The following is a 16,996-nucleotide window of genomic DNA, read 5'->3' on the forward strand; positions in this document are numbered from 1 at the left end:
TCATCCCTACCCTTACAAGCTTACTCTCATCCCTGTTAAAACAGATTTCATTTTAGAGTCAAGGCTGTGTGGATCATAATAAATATTGATGGCTTTGAGAGAAATGGAATTTCCAGAACATTTAATTCTGCTTATAAGAAACCTGTCTAGACCAAGAAGCAATCAATTGAAGTTGTATTCTTTCTCATTCTCTATTTAGTCAGTATACTGAGCAAAGAATTCAAGAAGCTGACTATGTGAAGAAGAATGTTGTGAAATACTCCAGTAATCTATGTTATGCTAATGATAGAATTCTCTTGTAGAAAATGAAAAATACTAAAGCACTTACTGAAGAAGATCAATAACTATAGCCTACATTCAATATGCATTGCCTCTCAACATCAGAAAAATACCAAATCCTCACAGTTGAATTTAAAAGAAACATCATGAAAGATGGATAAAGAATTGAAGGAGTCAAGTATTTTGTTTTATTTGCATTCACAATCAACACCCATGGAAACAGCCTTCAGACAAAAACATAATGAATTGGGCAAATCTGCTTTCAAGGTTTTCTTTGAAGTGCTAAATATTAAAGCCTCCAGTGTAAAGATCAAGGTAAGCCTGACCCAAGCTACGTTATTTTCAATTGCTTCATATGCGTGTGGTACTTGAACAAGAAATAAAGAAGAATAAAGTAATTTAAACCTTTAAATTGCAAAGGCAAATAATATTGAACACACCATGGACTGGCAAAAGAACAATCATATCTGTTTTGGAGAAGGTACAATTAGGTTCCACCTTAGAAGTGTTGTTAGTTGTTGTTAGGTACTGTTGAGTATGACTCATAGCAACCCTCTGAACAAAAGCTCTGAATCCTGTTCTATCCTGCACCATCCTCACACTTCCTGACATACACAGCCCATTGCAGCAGTCACCATGTCAATCCACCTAGTTGAGGCTCTTCCTCTCCTTTGTCAATCCTCCACCCCTCTTAGCAACATGTCCTTCTCCAAAGAATATCATCTCCTAGCACATGTCGAAAGTATGTGAGGCATACCCTCATCATTCTTGCCTCCAAAAAGCACGCTGGCTGCACCCTCTCCAAAGCATACTTGTTTTTTCTTTTGGTTATTCATGGGATGTTCAGTGCTCTTCTCTAACACCACAGCTCAAAGACATCAATTCTTTTCCTGTCATTCTTATTATCCAACTCTCAGGTGCATAACAAGTAATTGGAAAGATGATTGCCTGAATCAGATGCACCTTAGTCTTAAAACTGACATCACTATTCCTCAATAATTTGTAAAGGTCCCTAACTGCAAATTTTCCCAGTGCGGTGTGTCTTCTTATTTCCTGACTGCTGGTACCAAGGGTGTTAATTGTGGATCCAAGCAAGATGAAGCTGTTTATTGACAGTTTCTGATTCTTCTCCATCCATCATGACACTGCCTTTCGGTCCAGCGGTAAGAAACTGTTTTTCTGATATTGAGATGCAAATCATACTGAAGGCTGCAGTCCTTGAACTTCTGTAATAAGTGCTTCAAGTCTGCCTCATTTTCAGCAAGTAAGGTAAGTATGGCTAAATTTCATCTGACTGTATTCTCTTGGGTATGGTAACAGGAGGCATCAGTCCTTAGAAAAAGAAATCACGCTGGGAAAAGCAGAGAGGCAGTAAAAATAAAGAAGATGTGCAACAAGATTGCATGACACATTGACTGCAATATGGATTTGAGCATAGTGCATTCTGAAAGTTGCAGAATAGATCAAGGTTTTTCAGAGGGTTGTGTGTGTCATGGCTGAGTTGATGTCCCCTAACAACAATGCTGAGTTGGTTCAGACTTGAAGGTATGTCACAACAAAATCAACAGCATGAGTCAAAGGGCAATACTTGAGTATTTCACATTTACAGTATTGTATTGTTAAACCTAATGGTTAAACCTCCAATGGGTTTTCAGAAGCAGTCAATCAAATGAGAGATTTCCAATCTTTCTCCTGTGGAGCAGCAGCTGGTAGGTTTGAGCTGTGTGCCTTTGAGTTGGTAGCACAGCCCCCAGGGCTCCCTATATGGTATATTATTTGTTATGCTATAATGGCTTGCCTCTGGAAACTCTATGTACGAACAGGGCTCAGGCTGTTCGTTCATAGGGTCGCTATGAGTCGTCTATGACTCGACGGCATTAAGCAACAATAATATTGTGTGTTGTTATTATTGTTGTGCACTGCTGAGTTGGAACCGACCCATAGCTGACCTTCCAGAGAGTTTTCAAAGGCAATAAATAAAATAGGTTTTCTACCTTTCTCTCTTAGAGCAGCTAGTAGATTTGAACTGCATAGCTTTGGATTGACAGAGCAGTTCTTTACCACTAAATACTTGTTGTTGAAGATCAAAAGCTACAGCCTTCAATATGGATTGCAACTTAACATTAAGAAGACGGAGATCCTTACCTCTGGGCCAGTGGGCAACATCATAATAGATGGAGGATTGAATAATAAAAGGATTGAAAGTGCTAATGAGCTTGCCTTGCTTGGATTCAAAATCAACACCCTTGGTATCAAGAGTCAGAAGATAAGGAGACTTACTGGTTTGAGCAGGTCTACTGTCAGAGATCTCTCCAAAATACTGAAGAGCAGTAATGTCATTTTGAAGACACCTGATTTGGGCCATGGCCTTTTCAATTATGTATAGTCTACAGCGTGTAAACACCCTTTTTTCTCAATGTATTCACTTTACCTTTTGACTTCTAATACCTTTTTCAGAGTAATTTTAAAAGCCACCAAACACTCTGAGTCATGTTAGTTTTTATTAGTTTCTTTTTCATCCTAAAAGACGTTTACATTTATCTTTTACAGAAAGTTATATGATTGTACCACAACACACCATACTTCCTAACACGTGGTGAGGTTTGAGAAGAATCACTATAGCTATGTAGTTATGGAACCACAAGCCCGATTTAGCAGTGCAGTAAAGCTAAACCTACTTTTCGACTTGTTTTTATTTTTTAAAAGCTGACAAATGATTCATAGCGTGGAAACGATGTTATCTAAAAAGAATTTACATCTTGGGAAGCAGATAGATCCAAGATCCTTCACATTAAACATGATCAACTTCCTTCATTTTCTGTTGAGAAACTTCCTGGCAGCTATCATTACTTGAGTTTTGAGTTAGCTGTTCGGAATTTTGCTTGATACATAAGTCTTTTGAGAGTTACAAAGTTGGTCCACAAAATGGTCAGTTGTATCCGCTATTTGTTTGTTTTAGGCCAATTCCCAGTAGCAGCTTTCACAGGGTTTTAGAACTTTGTAGAGATTAACATCATGGAACAATTCAACTCATTGCCATTGTTGAGTGTCAATAGAATCACAGCTGAACCTCCAGTGGATTTTCAGAGGCTGTAAATCTCAGGGGAGGAGAGTGCCCATTTTTCTGAGAGGCAGCTGGAGGATTTAGACTGATTTTCGGTACCTACCTTTAGGCTGGCAGCGTAATTCCTTACTCAGTAGGCCACCAGAGCTCAAATAAACCCTTGTCTAATGAGGTCGCACTTGAATTTTTTTCCAAGGAAGCTTCTCTGCTGGAAAAATTCTGAGATAAAATAAAAACCTACAGTATTAACTGTCTTTAAAACTATGAAAAAAAAAAATAAAACTATGAAAACTTCTAATATTGAGGAGAAAAAGAAAAATATTTAACAGTGGGCATAGTTTTCAATATTGGATTATCTTCATTTCCCTTTAAATCTTAACTGTCAGCAACAGGTTCACATGGCTGCTCAGAGGACCTTAGCAAAGATACCATAACCTGAAGGACTCTTCAGTAGCAGAGCAGAAAAGCTGATAGCCCTGCCTGTGCCTTTAAGCCCCGCCCCACGTGGTTGTAGGCCACGCCTCCTAAGGGCGGGGCTGCTCCGTACAGCCCTCTCCAAGGGTCATGTGGAGGAGGCGGGTCCATGGTTACGTCATCAGTCAGGCCAGCCCTCGTTGGAGGGAATTTAGAAGAGCCTTGAAATCTCGGGAAGGGGCGGAGCCTAGTTTCCCTGGTGACAGGTTGCCTGGCGGTCGCTTAGTAACCAGTGGCGGTGGTCCTCGCTGCTGCAGCGCGGGCAACAGAGGCCCGCGAGTTTTGTGAGCTGAAGCCCCCGCCAGGATCTTTCTGTTTGTCCTTCGATGTCGGCCAGCGCTGCAGTGGTCACGCCGTCAGGTCTGGATGATGGGGTGCCTCGGTCTCGCGGCGAAGGGGCAGGAGAAGGAGTCGTGGAGCGAGGGCCTGGCGCGGCCTACCACATGTTCGTGGTGATGGAGGACCTGGTGGAGAAGCTGAAGTTGCTCCGCTATGAGGAGGAACTCCTCCGGAAAAACAACCTGAAGCCCCCGTCCAGGTGGGTCCCGAGCACCCCGGGGAGATCCCTTCCACCACCCTGCTGGGCACCGCCGACGGTGGCTGAGCAAGCCCTTGGCCATCTCCCTAACAGGGCGCCTCACCCCAAACTTGGTAACAGAGGCCTCAAAGTTGGCAGTTTTGTAGAAAGTTAACAACTTTTGTTAACAACAGGATGGCCTCTTTGTTCTTTACAGCTATAAACACATCCACAAAACACAAACTGGATCATATGACTATAAAAGTAATAAATACATCACAGTAGAGAGCTAACTACGAAAAACGCAAGAAAATAGGTAGAGAACGGCTAAAATCACGCATAGTCTCGTCTTCAGAAACGAATGTTATAATTTAGTTCCATCCCTGGTTCTCTTGTGAGAGCCTCCCAGGATAACTACCTGTCATGTTTCTGAAGACTTTGCAGGCAGTTAGTAAACTTATTAACTGATTGCTATGGTTTTAAAAGGTTCTACTTTATGGTAACCATTAAAGAAACTGAGAAGTGAAAAAGACAAATGGGAACTATTGATGTTGGCCCCTTCTCTTTGAAGCTAAGCAACCCCTAATTTTGGTAGGAAAAAAGTTAATAATATCCTGAAGACAGTAGTAGCATGACTTGCTGAGTTTAATAGACTAGAATCCATTATCCTCCAGTCAATATAACCAGGCAAGTACATTTTATATGTTTACTTTCACTTTTATACTTATTTGTTGTACTTTTGTTGAATCTTTATTTTAAATGTCTGTAGCTAAACTCATGTAATTCCCCTTGACAGTCTTAAGCTCATTCAGCTGCTCTCTTCCTATAATTTTAATGCCATATAGACTTTATGTAAGCAGTCCATACTGCTAAGTCAGTTCATAATGGCAGAAAAGAGGGAACAAAATGAGTAGTGCTATTAGATATATGATAAAGGTTGTGGAATTAGGAGTTGCTGCTTATAATAATTTAATCAGGGTAGTATAGACAGTTTACATTTTCTCAATTCCAAATATATTTTTTAAAATAAAAATATATTCCAAATATATTTTTTAAAAGGACAGATTTATGTTGCTGTCAACCCAATATTCTTCCTTCAGGAACTCAGCTGGTTATGTACTATGATCTGAGTGGAGATATCCTAATTCAGGGGCTTTCAAAGTGTGTCCACCAGACCAGCAACATCACCAGGGAATTTACTAGAAATGCACTTTCTGAAGATTCTGTCCCACACCCACTACATCAGAAATTCTGAGGGTGGCATCTAGTACTTTATGTTTTATCCAGACTTCCAGATTATTGTGAGCTACACTGAAGTTTGAGGACAGCTCACCTAAGTCTGTCAATATCTATTCCTCTTGCAGTTGAAAGTTTGGAACCTATAAGGAAAAGATGAGTTGTTGGTGGGTGGGTGCTTTGGAAGGGTTTTAAACATACCTGAAAGAGTTTCATGCCCTCTTTTCCCTTTTCAATTTTGTTATTATGCAGAGCATTTAAAATTACCTTTCAGAAAAAAAATTGGGAAACATGAAGTAATAGATTGCTGATTCTTAACAATAAATAATGGTAACAGCTCTGATGTAAACATAATGGTGATATTTGCATAATAGTAATAGTTCCAAATAAAAAAGCAAGTTAAGGGTTTTTTTATCAAACTGACTTGAGTAGTGTTGCTAGCATGTTTCATTCCCAAAATACTCACTGTCATTGAGTCCATTCTGACTATGTCACATCTGTCCAACAGTGTAGAATTGGCTCATAGGGTTTCCAAAGCTGTACTGCTTGCAGACACCCACTGTATTCTTTTTCCTGAATGTGTGGCTAGTAGATTTAAACCACCTTCCTTCTGATTAGCAGCTGAGCAACTTTAGCCACTGAATCACCAATTCTTTATTCATACTACAGTGAAGTATAAATAATATTGGCGGCCACAGGACTGTTTGCAGTGGTCTAATAGATTCAGCAAATACTAATAATGGTTTAAGTGGGCATGTGCTTTATAATCCCCTCTGCACCTTAGAACTATCTAGGGTACTTTAAAAATACTGAGATTCCACTACCAGAAGTTATGACTTAATGTTTTGATGAGGGATAAGGCAGTGTTTGAATAGGCATCATCATTATTATTATTATTATTATTATTTTCTTACCTCAGATTATTTAAATATGCTTCTAAGTTGGAAACAACTCATTAGCATACCTTGTAGGATAAAAGCAAAATCTAAAGAAAGCAGTAACATTTTAAAAAGTGCAAAAATGTATAACAAATTATTTTTAAGATCTATTTTACCCAGTAGTCTCTTAATTTCAAGGTACCATTTTCAGGAGATGCATTCTTATTAATTATTCTTGTCACTTGAAAATTATTTTTGTAAACATTCTAAATAATCTACTTTCTATCATTCATGACATTGTTAATATTTGAAGATTTTGAACTAATATTTTATGCCAATAATTGTCAAAACCTGTTGAGTTAAAACTTTAATGTGGATGCTGTAGATTATTGGACACTTCAGAAGCCAAAGTACATGTCTTTTAATGTTAAAGCCACTAAAGGGGGGGGAATCCTTCGGCAGTTGGATTGAACCCCTGTAGTTACTGCAGACTAACTTGCATTATTTCACATCCTCCCCCACTTTGTTTTGAAACAGACACTATTTTGCACTGCCTACCAATCCTGGTGAACAGTTCTACATGTTTTGCATTTTTGCTGCGTGGCTGATTAACAAAGCAGGACGTCCCTTTGAGCAGCCTCAAGAATATGATGATCCTAATGCAACAATATCTAACATATTATCAGAGCTTCGATCATTTGTAAGTACCTTTTCTACATATGTCAAACTCAAAAATGTCTCAAAAATTAGTTTTGCTAATTACAAAAATATCAATTCTTACTTTTCCATGAATTTTGTGAATGTTTATCTGAATATGTTTTCTGAAATTGTAGCTGAATTTATTTTCAAATAAAACTATAGAATGTTTGGTATTAAAGTATTAGGGCCACTTCCACAAAATGTTTAATGTGCACTTTTGATAGCCAAAAGTAATAATATTGTCCGTAATCTTGACATACTTTAGAGGTAAGTTTATGGGTGCTTCATTGTTCTTTGTAAAAATGATCAACTAAAAAGCTGAAGCCCTTTTGAAAGGGGACCTTGATTTAATAGAGCAGCTCAGTAGTTGTACGTTTCATTTTGACTTGTCCTCGGGCCAGGCAGTGAGACATTTTTGACACACGTTATTACTTTTTGCAAGTAAGTCTCTCCGTCTATCATGTGGTTGCCCTATGAAACCACCCTACTCTTTACCCCAACAGGATCAATTATTTGTTCTGCTGCTATGGTGCTATTGCCTTTTAATTTAATACTTTTTGACAGCAAAATATATTTTTGCCTTATTTCCCTTTAGTGTTTTATTTCAGCATAACAATAGATTTTAAAAAAGAAAATAAAAAAGGTGAACTTCAACAGTGCAATATAATTACAGTAATTTTAATTTATACTTGAGAAATTCAGAAGTGAAAAATCCCTTTGGACGTGAATTGCTTAAAATACATTGACATTTTGATTACAAATAGCAAATAATAAATACCCTGTTTATCTTTTGTTTTCAGGGAAGAGCTGCAGATTTTCCTCCGTCAAAATTAAAGTCTGGTTATGGAGAGCATGTGTGCTATGTTCTTGATTGTTTGGCTGAGGAAGCATTGAAATATATTGGTTTCACCTGGAAAAGGTAAAAATTGCTTACCATTGTATTTGTAATTATATCTCCATAGCTGTTGCTTTTAACAGTTCAGAGTTGATTTAATTGAATTGATAAGAATTAGTTCCTCTTGATTGTTACACAGAAAATATGCCATAAGTAATTAAGAAAAATCAATAGAGGCAAAATTGGAATGCCAGGCATCTTCAAGTAATAGTTAGATACAGTTGTACTCCTTCTCTGCACTAATATGTAGTATTGTATCAATTTAAGAAAAAGTTAAAAGTCTGTGTGTTATTTTTATACACAGACATATTCTTTATATAAGGGGAAAACATAGCTGCATACTTAAGGAAAATGGCAGTTACTTGTTTGAATGGAGTTATCTCTATTACTTATATTAATTGGTCAAGCATAAAACTGGAAAAAGCCACCTAATACTCCCCTAGACATTGTTCCTTGCTTGTAACTTGATCTTTTCCTTGCTTACACTTTATTTTTATGTTGAGTTTCTTCTAAAATAATTTATTGGTTTGACTTTTTTGCTACAACTCATGAAATTATCATGTGTACTCTATGATAACATAGTGTTTGATGTGTTATTGATCTGCAATGACTAAAGAAATATTCAAAACTGTCTAAATTTCATAAGATTTAAAAACACCTAAAATTAGAAAATATGTTATTGTGGCCCTTTGAGGATTGATAGGGTAGAGGATGTGGAAGGTATTTTAGGAAACATTAGCAAACAAGGATTTTTGGATTAGAACTAACTTCTGTAGAAAAATGTGTGTATTGTTGTTGTTGTTATGTGTCATCGAGTCACCTATGGCTTGTAATGACCCTATATACAAAAGCCCTAAACCCTGCTCTATCCCTTGCCAATCTTATTGTCTCAAACACAGCTATCCCCATTACCCCAGTCACTGAACCAATCCATCTCACTGAGGGTCTTCCTCTCTTGTGCTGTCCTTCCACCCTTCCAAGCATGACATCCCTATCCAAGGACTTATCCCACCTTGAAGCATGTCCAAAATATATCAGACGAAGCATACTTCTTGCCTCCAGGGAGCAAGCTGACTTCACCCTCTCCAGGACGAACTTGTTTTTCTAGAAGTCCATGGTATATTCAGTAGTCTTCTCCAACACCGCAGCTCAAAGGCATCAACTATCCTCCAATCATCCCTAGTCATTGTCCCGTTCTCTAATGCATACCTAGTAATTGCAAAGACCATGGCCTATATCAGATGCACCTTAGTCTCCAGACTGATATCATCGCTCTTCAGTACTTTGGAGAGTTCTCTGACAGCAGACTTTCCCAATGCACTTGTCTTTAAATTTCCTGGCTGCTGGTAACAAGACTGTTGATTGTAAAGCCAAATAAACTGTCAACAATCTCAATCATGATGCTGTCAGTTGGCCCAGTGGTGAGAATCTTTGTTTTCTTGATGTTGAGCTTAAATCCATATTGAAGGCTGCAGTCCTTGACCTTCTGCAGCAAGCGCTTCAGGTCCTCCTTAGTTTCAGCAAGCAGGGTCATCTGCATAATGCAGATGGTTGATGAGTCTACCTCCAATCCTGATGCTACACTTCTCCTCATAGAGCCCAGCCTCTCAGATAATCTGTTCTGCATATTGATTGAAAAGATATGGAGATAGGTCACATCCTTGATGCACATTCTTCCCAATTTTGAACCATGCAGTGTTTCCTTGCTCTGTTGCTACGACTGCCTCCTGGTCGAAGTATAGGTTTCACGTAAGCACAATCAAGTGTTCTGGGATTCCCATTCTTCTCAAAGTCAGCCACAATCTGTTGTGATCCACAGTCAAATGCCTTTACATAGTCAATGAAATACAGATAGACATTCTTCTGGTACTCTCTGCTTTCAGCCAAGATCCATCTGCCAGTAGCTGCAGTATCCCTAGTACCATGGTCTCTTCTAAAACTAGCCTGCACTTCAGGCAGTTGTTGATGGGCTCTTCCAGTCGTTTTTGGATAATTTTCAGCAGAATCTTGCTTGCATGTGGTATTAATGATATTGTTTGATAATTTACACATTCTTTCAAATCACCTTTCTTTGGAATGGGAACAAATATAGATCTCTTCCAGTCAGTTGGCCAGGTGATTGATCTCCAGATTTCTGGACACAACTGGGTGAGCACATCCTGAGCTGCATCTGTTTGTTGAAATATGTCAATCGGTATGCCATCAATTCCTGCAACCTTGCTTTTTGCCAATTCTTTCAGAGCAGCTTGAACGTCTTCCTTCATAACCACAGGCTCTTGTTCATACATTGATTCATGAAATTCTTCTGTGTCCAGCAATTCCTTTTGGTACAATGACTCTGTGTACTCTTTCCATCTTTGTTTAATACTTCCTGGATCGTTTAATATTATGCCCAAAGCATCCTTAAGTATTGCAATTTGAGGTTTTTCCTTTGTTCTTCAGTTCCTTCAGCTTTCTGAACGAGTTCTGCACTTTTGATTTTCCGACTCCAGCTCTTTGCACATTTTGTCTTCCTGCACTGCCCTCTGGAATCTTCTGTTTAACTCCTTAATATCTTGATTTCTTCCCTTTGTTTTGGCTTCTCGGTGCACCAATGCAATATTTAGGGTTTCTCCTGACATCGATCTTGGTCTTTTTTTACTCCTCTGTCTTTATAATGACCTTTTGTATTTTTCCTGTAGGATATTCTTGATATTCTCCCACAGCTCATCCAGTCTTTGCTCATTAATGTCCAAGACGTCATACCTGTTCCTGAGATGGTTTTGAATTCATATGGGATAGATTCAAGGTCAAATTTTGTTTCCTGTGTACTTGATTTAATTTTCCTCAGCTTCAGCTTGAACTTGCATATGAGTAATTGGTGGTCTGTTCTACAATCATTACCTGACTTAGTTTTCACAGCTGTTACTGAGATTCTCCAGTGATTCTTTCCACAGATTTAATCAATCTGATTCCTGTGCATATCATCAGGTGAAATCCATGTGTATAGCCTGTGTTTATGTTTCTTATAAAATATATTTACAATGAGTAAGTCATTGATTGTGCAAAATTCTGTCATTCTATCTACAGTGTCATTTCTGTCACCAAGAACATGTTTTCCAACTACTGATCCTTCTTTTCTGTTCCCAACTTTTTCATCCAGTCACCTGTTATTATTAATGCATTTTGATTGCATGGTTGATCAATCTCTGACTGTAAAAGTTTGTAGAAATCTTCTATTTCCTCCTCTTTGGCTCTGATTGTTGGTGCATATATTTGAATGACTGTGGTATTTACTTTCTTGTACGCATATGGATATTATTCTGTTGCTTACAACATTGTATTTCACGATGCATCTAGAAATGACTTTTTAACTATGAAAGCAACCAACCCCTCATCTTTTTGTCTCCAGCATAGTAGATCATATGATCCTCTGCCTCAAAATGTGTATATTATTCTCTCTTAATAATCTAACATGTTTTCAGTTACGTTCTTTTGGGTGTATAATCTATTCCTTTTGAATAAGGACTTTAAAAAACTTCCTTGACTTAGATTCTCATCAGATTGAATTATATAAAATTAATTTTATTTGAAATAAAATAGCTTTGAACTAAAAACCAAAATGGCATTTTTATATAAAGTATGATCATTTAATTCAAAGAACTTCTTTATTAGATTTCCGAAAAGAGCTCTGCTGGCCTAGCTGTAAGAAGCTGCACTGCAGTCCTGAAGGCATGAGGTTCAAATCTACCAACTGCTCCATGGGAGAAAGATGGGCATTCTCCTCCTATAGGATTAATTACCTCTGAAAACCCACCAGAGGATCAGCCTGTGGGTTGGTTCCAGCTTAATGGTACACAACAACAATGAGATGTGTTATTCTATTTGATATTTTTATTTTATTACTGTTGATGTTGTATACCATTGAGTTGAAACTGACCCGTAGCTGACTCACCAGTGGGTTTTCAAAGGCAATTAATCACACTGAAGCAGATTACTCATCTTTATCCTGCTGAGCAGCTGGTGGATTCAAACTGTTTGCCTTTGGGTTAGCAATGCAATTCCTTACCACTAAGCCAGCAAAGCTAACTCTTACTAAGTACGTTGTTGTTGTGTGTGGCTGAATGAAACCAGCTATAGCAGACCCTCCAGTGCGGTTTTCAGAGGTAGTAAATTGCTAGGGAGGAGACTGCCCATCCTTCTCACATGGATCAGCTGCCAAATACAAACCATGTGCTTTTAGGATTGTAGTGCAGCTCCATACCACTAGGACACAGGAGCTCTCTGTTACTAGCTATAGTCCAAACTATTCTAAATTCAGATGAAGCTATTATTGTCCTAATCGCTGTTCAGTTTTGCACATTCTTTGTTTCCAGGAATGTCTTATCTACTGACCATGTATTTAAAAAAAGATAAAGCCAATCATACTGCCATTCACAGTTGGTTCCAACTCATGGCAACCCCCCATTGGGTTTCTAAGACTAAATCCTTTCAGGAGGATACTGCCCATCTTCCTACTGCAGAGTGGATGATGTATTCAAACTTCCCACCTTTTGATTAGCAGCTTAACATGTTTCACACTGTGCCAACCAGGGCTTCTTCAGAGTGACTAGATTTAACAAACAAGGCTGCTAACCAGAAAGGTCAGTGGTTCAAGGGCTATAGCTGCTTTTCAGGCGAGAGATGAGCAGTCTCCTCCTGCAAATATTTACCAAAAGAACACCCCAAACCCCAAAACCCAAACCCACTGCTATTGACTTGATTTTGACTCACTGACCCTTCTTTGAATTTCCAAGTCTGTAAATCTTTATGGAAGAAGATTGTCTTTCTCAGAGCCAACTGTTTGATTTGAACTGCTAACCATTATTAATGGAGAGTTGTTATGAGTTGGAATCAATTCCACAGTGGTGGGCTTTGTTTTGGAGTTTTTTTGGCTAGCTTATAAGGCAGTGTGGTAGAATTCTTGCTTTCATATAAAGACATGGTTTTGATTACCAGCTGAATGTATTTTATGTTCATTGGTAAGTGGAGGGTTGAGTATTTCTGTGATGCAGAACAAGTTTCACCAACGAAGAAGGGCCTAGCAATCTATTTCCACAAATTAGTCACTTAAAACCATTTGATTCACAATGGCATGCTCCACTGTAGTCATGGAGATGTCACGGGACCAAGCATTGGATCTACAAGAGTTTGGGATCTACTTGATGGTAGATAACCACAATAATTCATAAGGAAGAAAGAAAAGGGGAGGGACATTTAAAAAGCACTAACCATCAATTAAAGTACTCTCACTCATTGCCTTTGAGTCTGAACCAATCCATACCTGATTCTCCAGTGAGTTTTTAGAAGCTGTAAATCACACAAGAGGAGATTGCCCATCTTTCTAATGAGGAGCTGATAGATTTGAATTGCTTGTCTTTGGCTTGGCATCACAACTCCTCATCCTCTAATAAGAAGTTTCAGATTTATAGATGCTTATTTTATATATCTAAAAAGAACAAAACAAAGCCCAAAAGAACATTGCTTTTGAGCTCTTATTAATTAGATTAATTTTATTTGCATTATTTTCCTTTCTTAATAATAAATGTTGATTTTATATTTTGTTGAGTAATGGATTTTAAAAACAGGTTTCAAGACATAAACTAAAATATATCTAGGTGTTTTAAGTATTGGAGAGTAAGACTGTGAATAGAGAAATAGTAGTTTGTTCAACAGATAGTGTTGAAACTACTACTTAGATTTTAGAAATAAGAATATAGCTGGAGTTAATCTTACGTGTATCAATTCATAATTATCAAAGATGTAGATGTCAAAAATGAAGCTATAAAAACACTAAGGACTAGAATGCTTATCTGAGAGACTGCCTTGTTACGTGATTTTAGAGTCCACAGAATAAAAATTATCAAGTTTCTCTAAGAATTAAATATTTTGAATAGCCATGTGTTATTTACTAGGATAATTAATTGTTGTTGTTAGATGCCCTCAAGTTGAGTATCATGCATAGAGATCCTGTGAACAACAGATCTGAACCTTATCCTGTGTCAACCTCATCATCTCTGACATACTTAAGCTCATTGCTGCAGTCACTGTGTCAGTCCATCTCATTCGATGTCTTCCTATCTTTCACTGACCCTGTACCTTTCTAAGCATGATATCCCTTTCCAAGGAATAGTCTCTTGTAGCAACATGCCCAAAATATGTGGTATGAAGCTTCACCATTCTTAACGCCAAGGAACACTCTAGCTGTTTTATCTCTATAATAGCTTGCCTCTGGAAACCCTATGAACCTGTAGAAAGGATGAAAGTTAGACCGGTGCCCAGGTCTTTCGTGCAAAGGGTTGCTATGAGTCGCCTCCGACTCTATGGCACTTAACAACAACAACAACATCTGTTTGATACTAATGGAAAAATATTAACACAAATTAGACAAAGTATTCATTTTCTTAGTACACAGAAAAGTAAAACAACAACAGGACATAAAGATATTTAACTGAAAAATGAAGCACAAAATACCAGTTAAAATGAAAAGTTACTTAGCTGCTTTCATGTGAAAGAAATGCAAAATGATTGGCAAAAATTCATGTTTGTACCCTGTATTGGTGAACGTATGGAAATTAAGTGCTGTTGTTCAAAGTGTAAATTAGGGTGATATTTTAACAATATTTAGCTAAATAATAATATATGCAGGCATACATCCGAGGTATTATGAGTTTGGACTGATAGCACAATAAAGTGATTCACATGAATTTTTTTAACTCTATGCATATAAAAGTTATGTTTATGTTTGCTGAAGTCTATTAAGAGTACAATAGCATTATGAGAAATTTTGAAATATTGTAAGAAGTAGGAAAAATGTGGCACAGCCATGAAGTGAACATATGCCGTTGGAAGAATGGTGCCTCTAAATAGACCAGCTCAAGCTTAGGTTATGATAAACCTTCAATTGGTAAAAATTGCAGACTCTGTGAAGTACAATAAAGCAAGAGTGCAATAAAACAAAGTAGATTGCACAAAGCTATTGACCCAGTCATTTCACTTGTGTTTATTCTAAATTTTATTTATAAAGATACATGTGCAAGGATGATCTTTGCAGCATTATCTAACAACAATAAAACAAATAGAAAAAAAAATCAGCATTTGTTCACTCAGACTACCAATTTAATTAATTAGGGCACTACTGTTGTCGGTTGCCATCAAAATAGTTCTGACTCACAGTGATCCTATTTGTATGTGGAGTAGAACTTTCCCATAAGGTTTTCAAGGCTTTTACCTTTTAGAAGCTTTTCCAAGGCAACTGTAAATGGTTTTAATTGAGAATGCTTTTATTAGTAGTCAAGCATTTAACTATTTGCATCACTCAGAAACATCATTGGTTCTGTGATCAATGGAATATAGTACTGGCATTTAAAAAAATGAGAAAAATGCACATGTTGTTTACCATCAAGTCAGAACCAAACCATAGCTGACCTTCCAGTGGGTTTTCAAGAGGAAGTTAATCCTATGGGAGGAGATTGCCCATCCTTCTCCTGTGGAGCAGCTGGTAACCTCGAGCCATGTGCCCTGGGGATTGCAGCATAGCTTCTTACCACTAGGCCACCAGAGCTTCCTAAAGATGCATATATACTATCATATATACTGATAAGTGAAGAAAATAAGTGGTATAACTATGTGAGCGGCATTATCCTATTTGTGTACTTTTGTTTTTAAAGTTTAGAGAGAAATGTTTTGACTTCTTTACATAAAAAAGCTTCATGGAGTATCCATGAAATAGTTAACAGTGGTTATAGGCTTGTGGTACAAAAAAAAAGTGGCTAAGATGTGATGTGGAAAAGATCTTTAATGTTCACATTATACTGTGTGTCCTGTGATATTGTAACTGTCATCTCATAATAAGCTTTATTATTTTAGGCCAGCGTACCCAGTAGAAGAACTAGATGAAGAAACTGTTCCAGAAGATGATGCTGAATTAACATTGAATAAAATGGATGAAGAGTTCATGGTATGTGTTTTTCATCTCTATTCCTTACATTCCTCTCCCTTCTCTGAATTCCACCAGCCTTTCATTTTTTGCGGGGGCTTATTGTATATCAGATTGCTGTTGTTATGTGCCATCAAGTCGCCTGCAGCTCATAGCGACCCTGTGTACAACAGCTCTGAACCCTGCTCTATTCTAAGCCAACCTTACTCTCTCTGACACATCTGTCCCTATTACTCCAGACCATCTTTTCCAGGGTTTTCCTCTCTTGTGCTGTTCCTCTACCCTCCCAAGCATGGTGTCCACAAGGATTTTTCCTTCCTTGAAACATGGTCAAAGAATGTGAGATGGAGCTTCAGAATCCTTGCTTTCAAGGAGCAATCTGGTTTCACCTGCTCAAGGACAAATCTGTTCTCCTAGCAGTCCATGGTATATTCAATACTCTTCTCCAGCACCACAGCTCAAAGGCATCACTTATCTTTCTATTATCCCTAGTCATTGTCCAGCTTTCTGATGCATAGCACATAATTGCAAAGACCATGGCCTGAATCAGGTGCATCTTACTTGCTTGATTGACATCGTTGCTCATTAATACTCTGGAGAGGTCCCTGATAGCAGACTTTCCCAATGCAATTTGTCTTTTGATTTCCTGACTGCTGGTACCAAGAGTTTTAATTGTGGAGCCAAGCAAACTGAAGCTATTAACAATCTCAGTCTCTTTGTTTTCTGTCATTACATTGCCAATTCAGCTGGTGGTGAGAATCTATGTTTTCTTGATGTTGAGCTTCAGTTTATATTGAAGGCTGCAGTTCTTGATGAAGACAATACATGGTTCAAAATCAAGAAGGGGGTCCTCAGGGATGTATTCTGTCTCCATACCTTTTCAATCTGTATGCAGAACAGATCATCCGAACGATGGGCTGTACAAGGAGGAATGTGGCATCAGGATTGGTGGAAGAATCGTCAACAACCTGCGTTATGCAGATGACACAACCCTCCT

The 16,996-nt window shown here is 37.9% G+C and overlaps 1 protein-coding gene across 1 annotated transcript in view; it reads left to right on the forward strand.

Annotated features, from left to right (window-relative positions):
- Window positions 1-4,042: 4,042 nt before the first annotated feature.
- The window catches only part of IFT57 (intraflagellar transport 57 homolog (Chlamydomonas)), a 155,023-nt gene continuing 142,069 nt past the window's right edge, over window positions 4,043-16,996 (forward strand). The window contains exons 1-4 of the mRNA XM_006889996.1: window positions 4,043-4,355; window positions 6,986-7,148; window positions 7,948-8,066; window positions 15,930-16,020. Of these exons, the coding sequence (XP_006890058.1) occupies window positions 4,144-4,355; window positions 6,986-7,148; window positions 7,948-8,066; window positions 15,930-16,020 (585 nt within the window). The 5' untranslated portion in view covers window positions 4,043-4,143. The remainder of the gene's footprint in view (window positions 4,356-6,985; window positions 7,149-7,947; window positions 8,067-15,929; window positions 16,021-16,996) is intronic.

Source organism: Elephantulus edwardii, unplaced genomic scaffold, assembly GCF_000299155.1.
Source record: "Elephantulus edwardii isolate Elephantulus edwardi_28Jun2011 unplaced genomic scaffold, EleEdw1.0 scaffold00085, whole genome shotgun sequence".
NCBI classification, from domain to species: domain Eukaryota; kingdom Metazoa; phylum Chordata; class Mammalia; order Macroscelidea; family Macroscelididae; genus Elephantulus; species Elephantulus edwardii.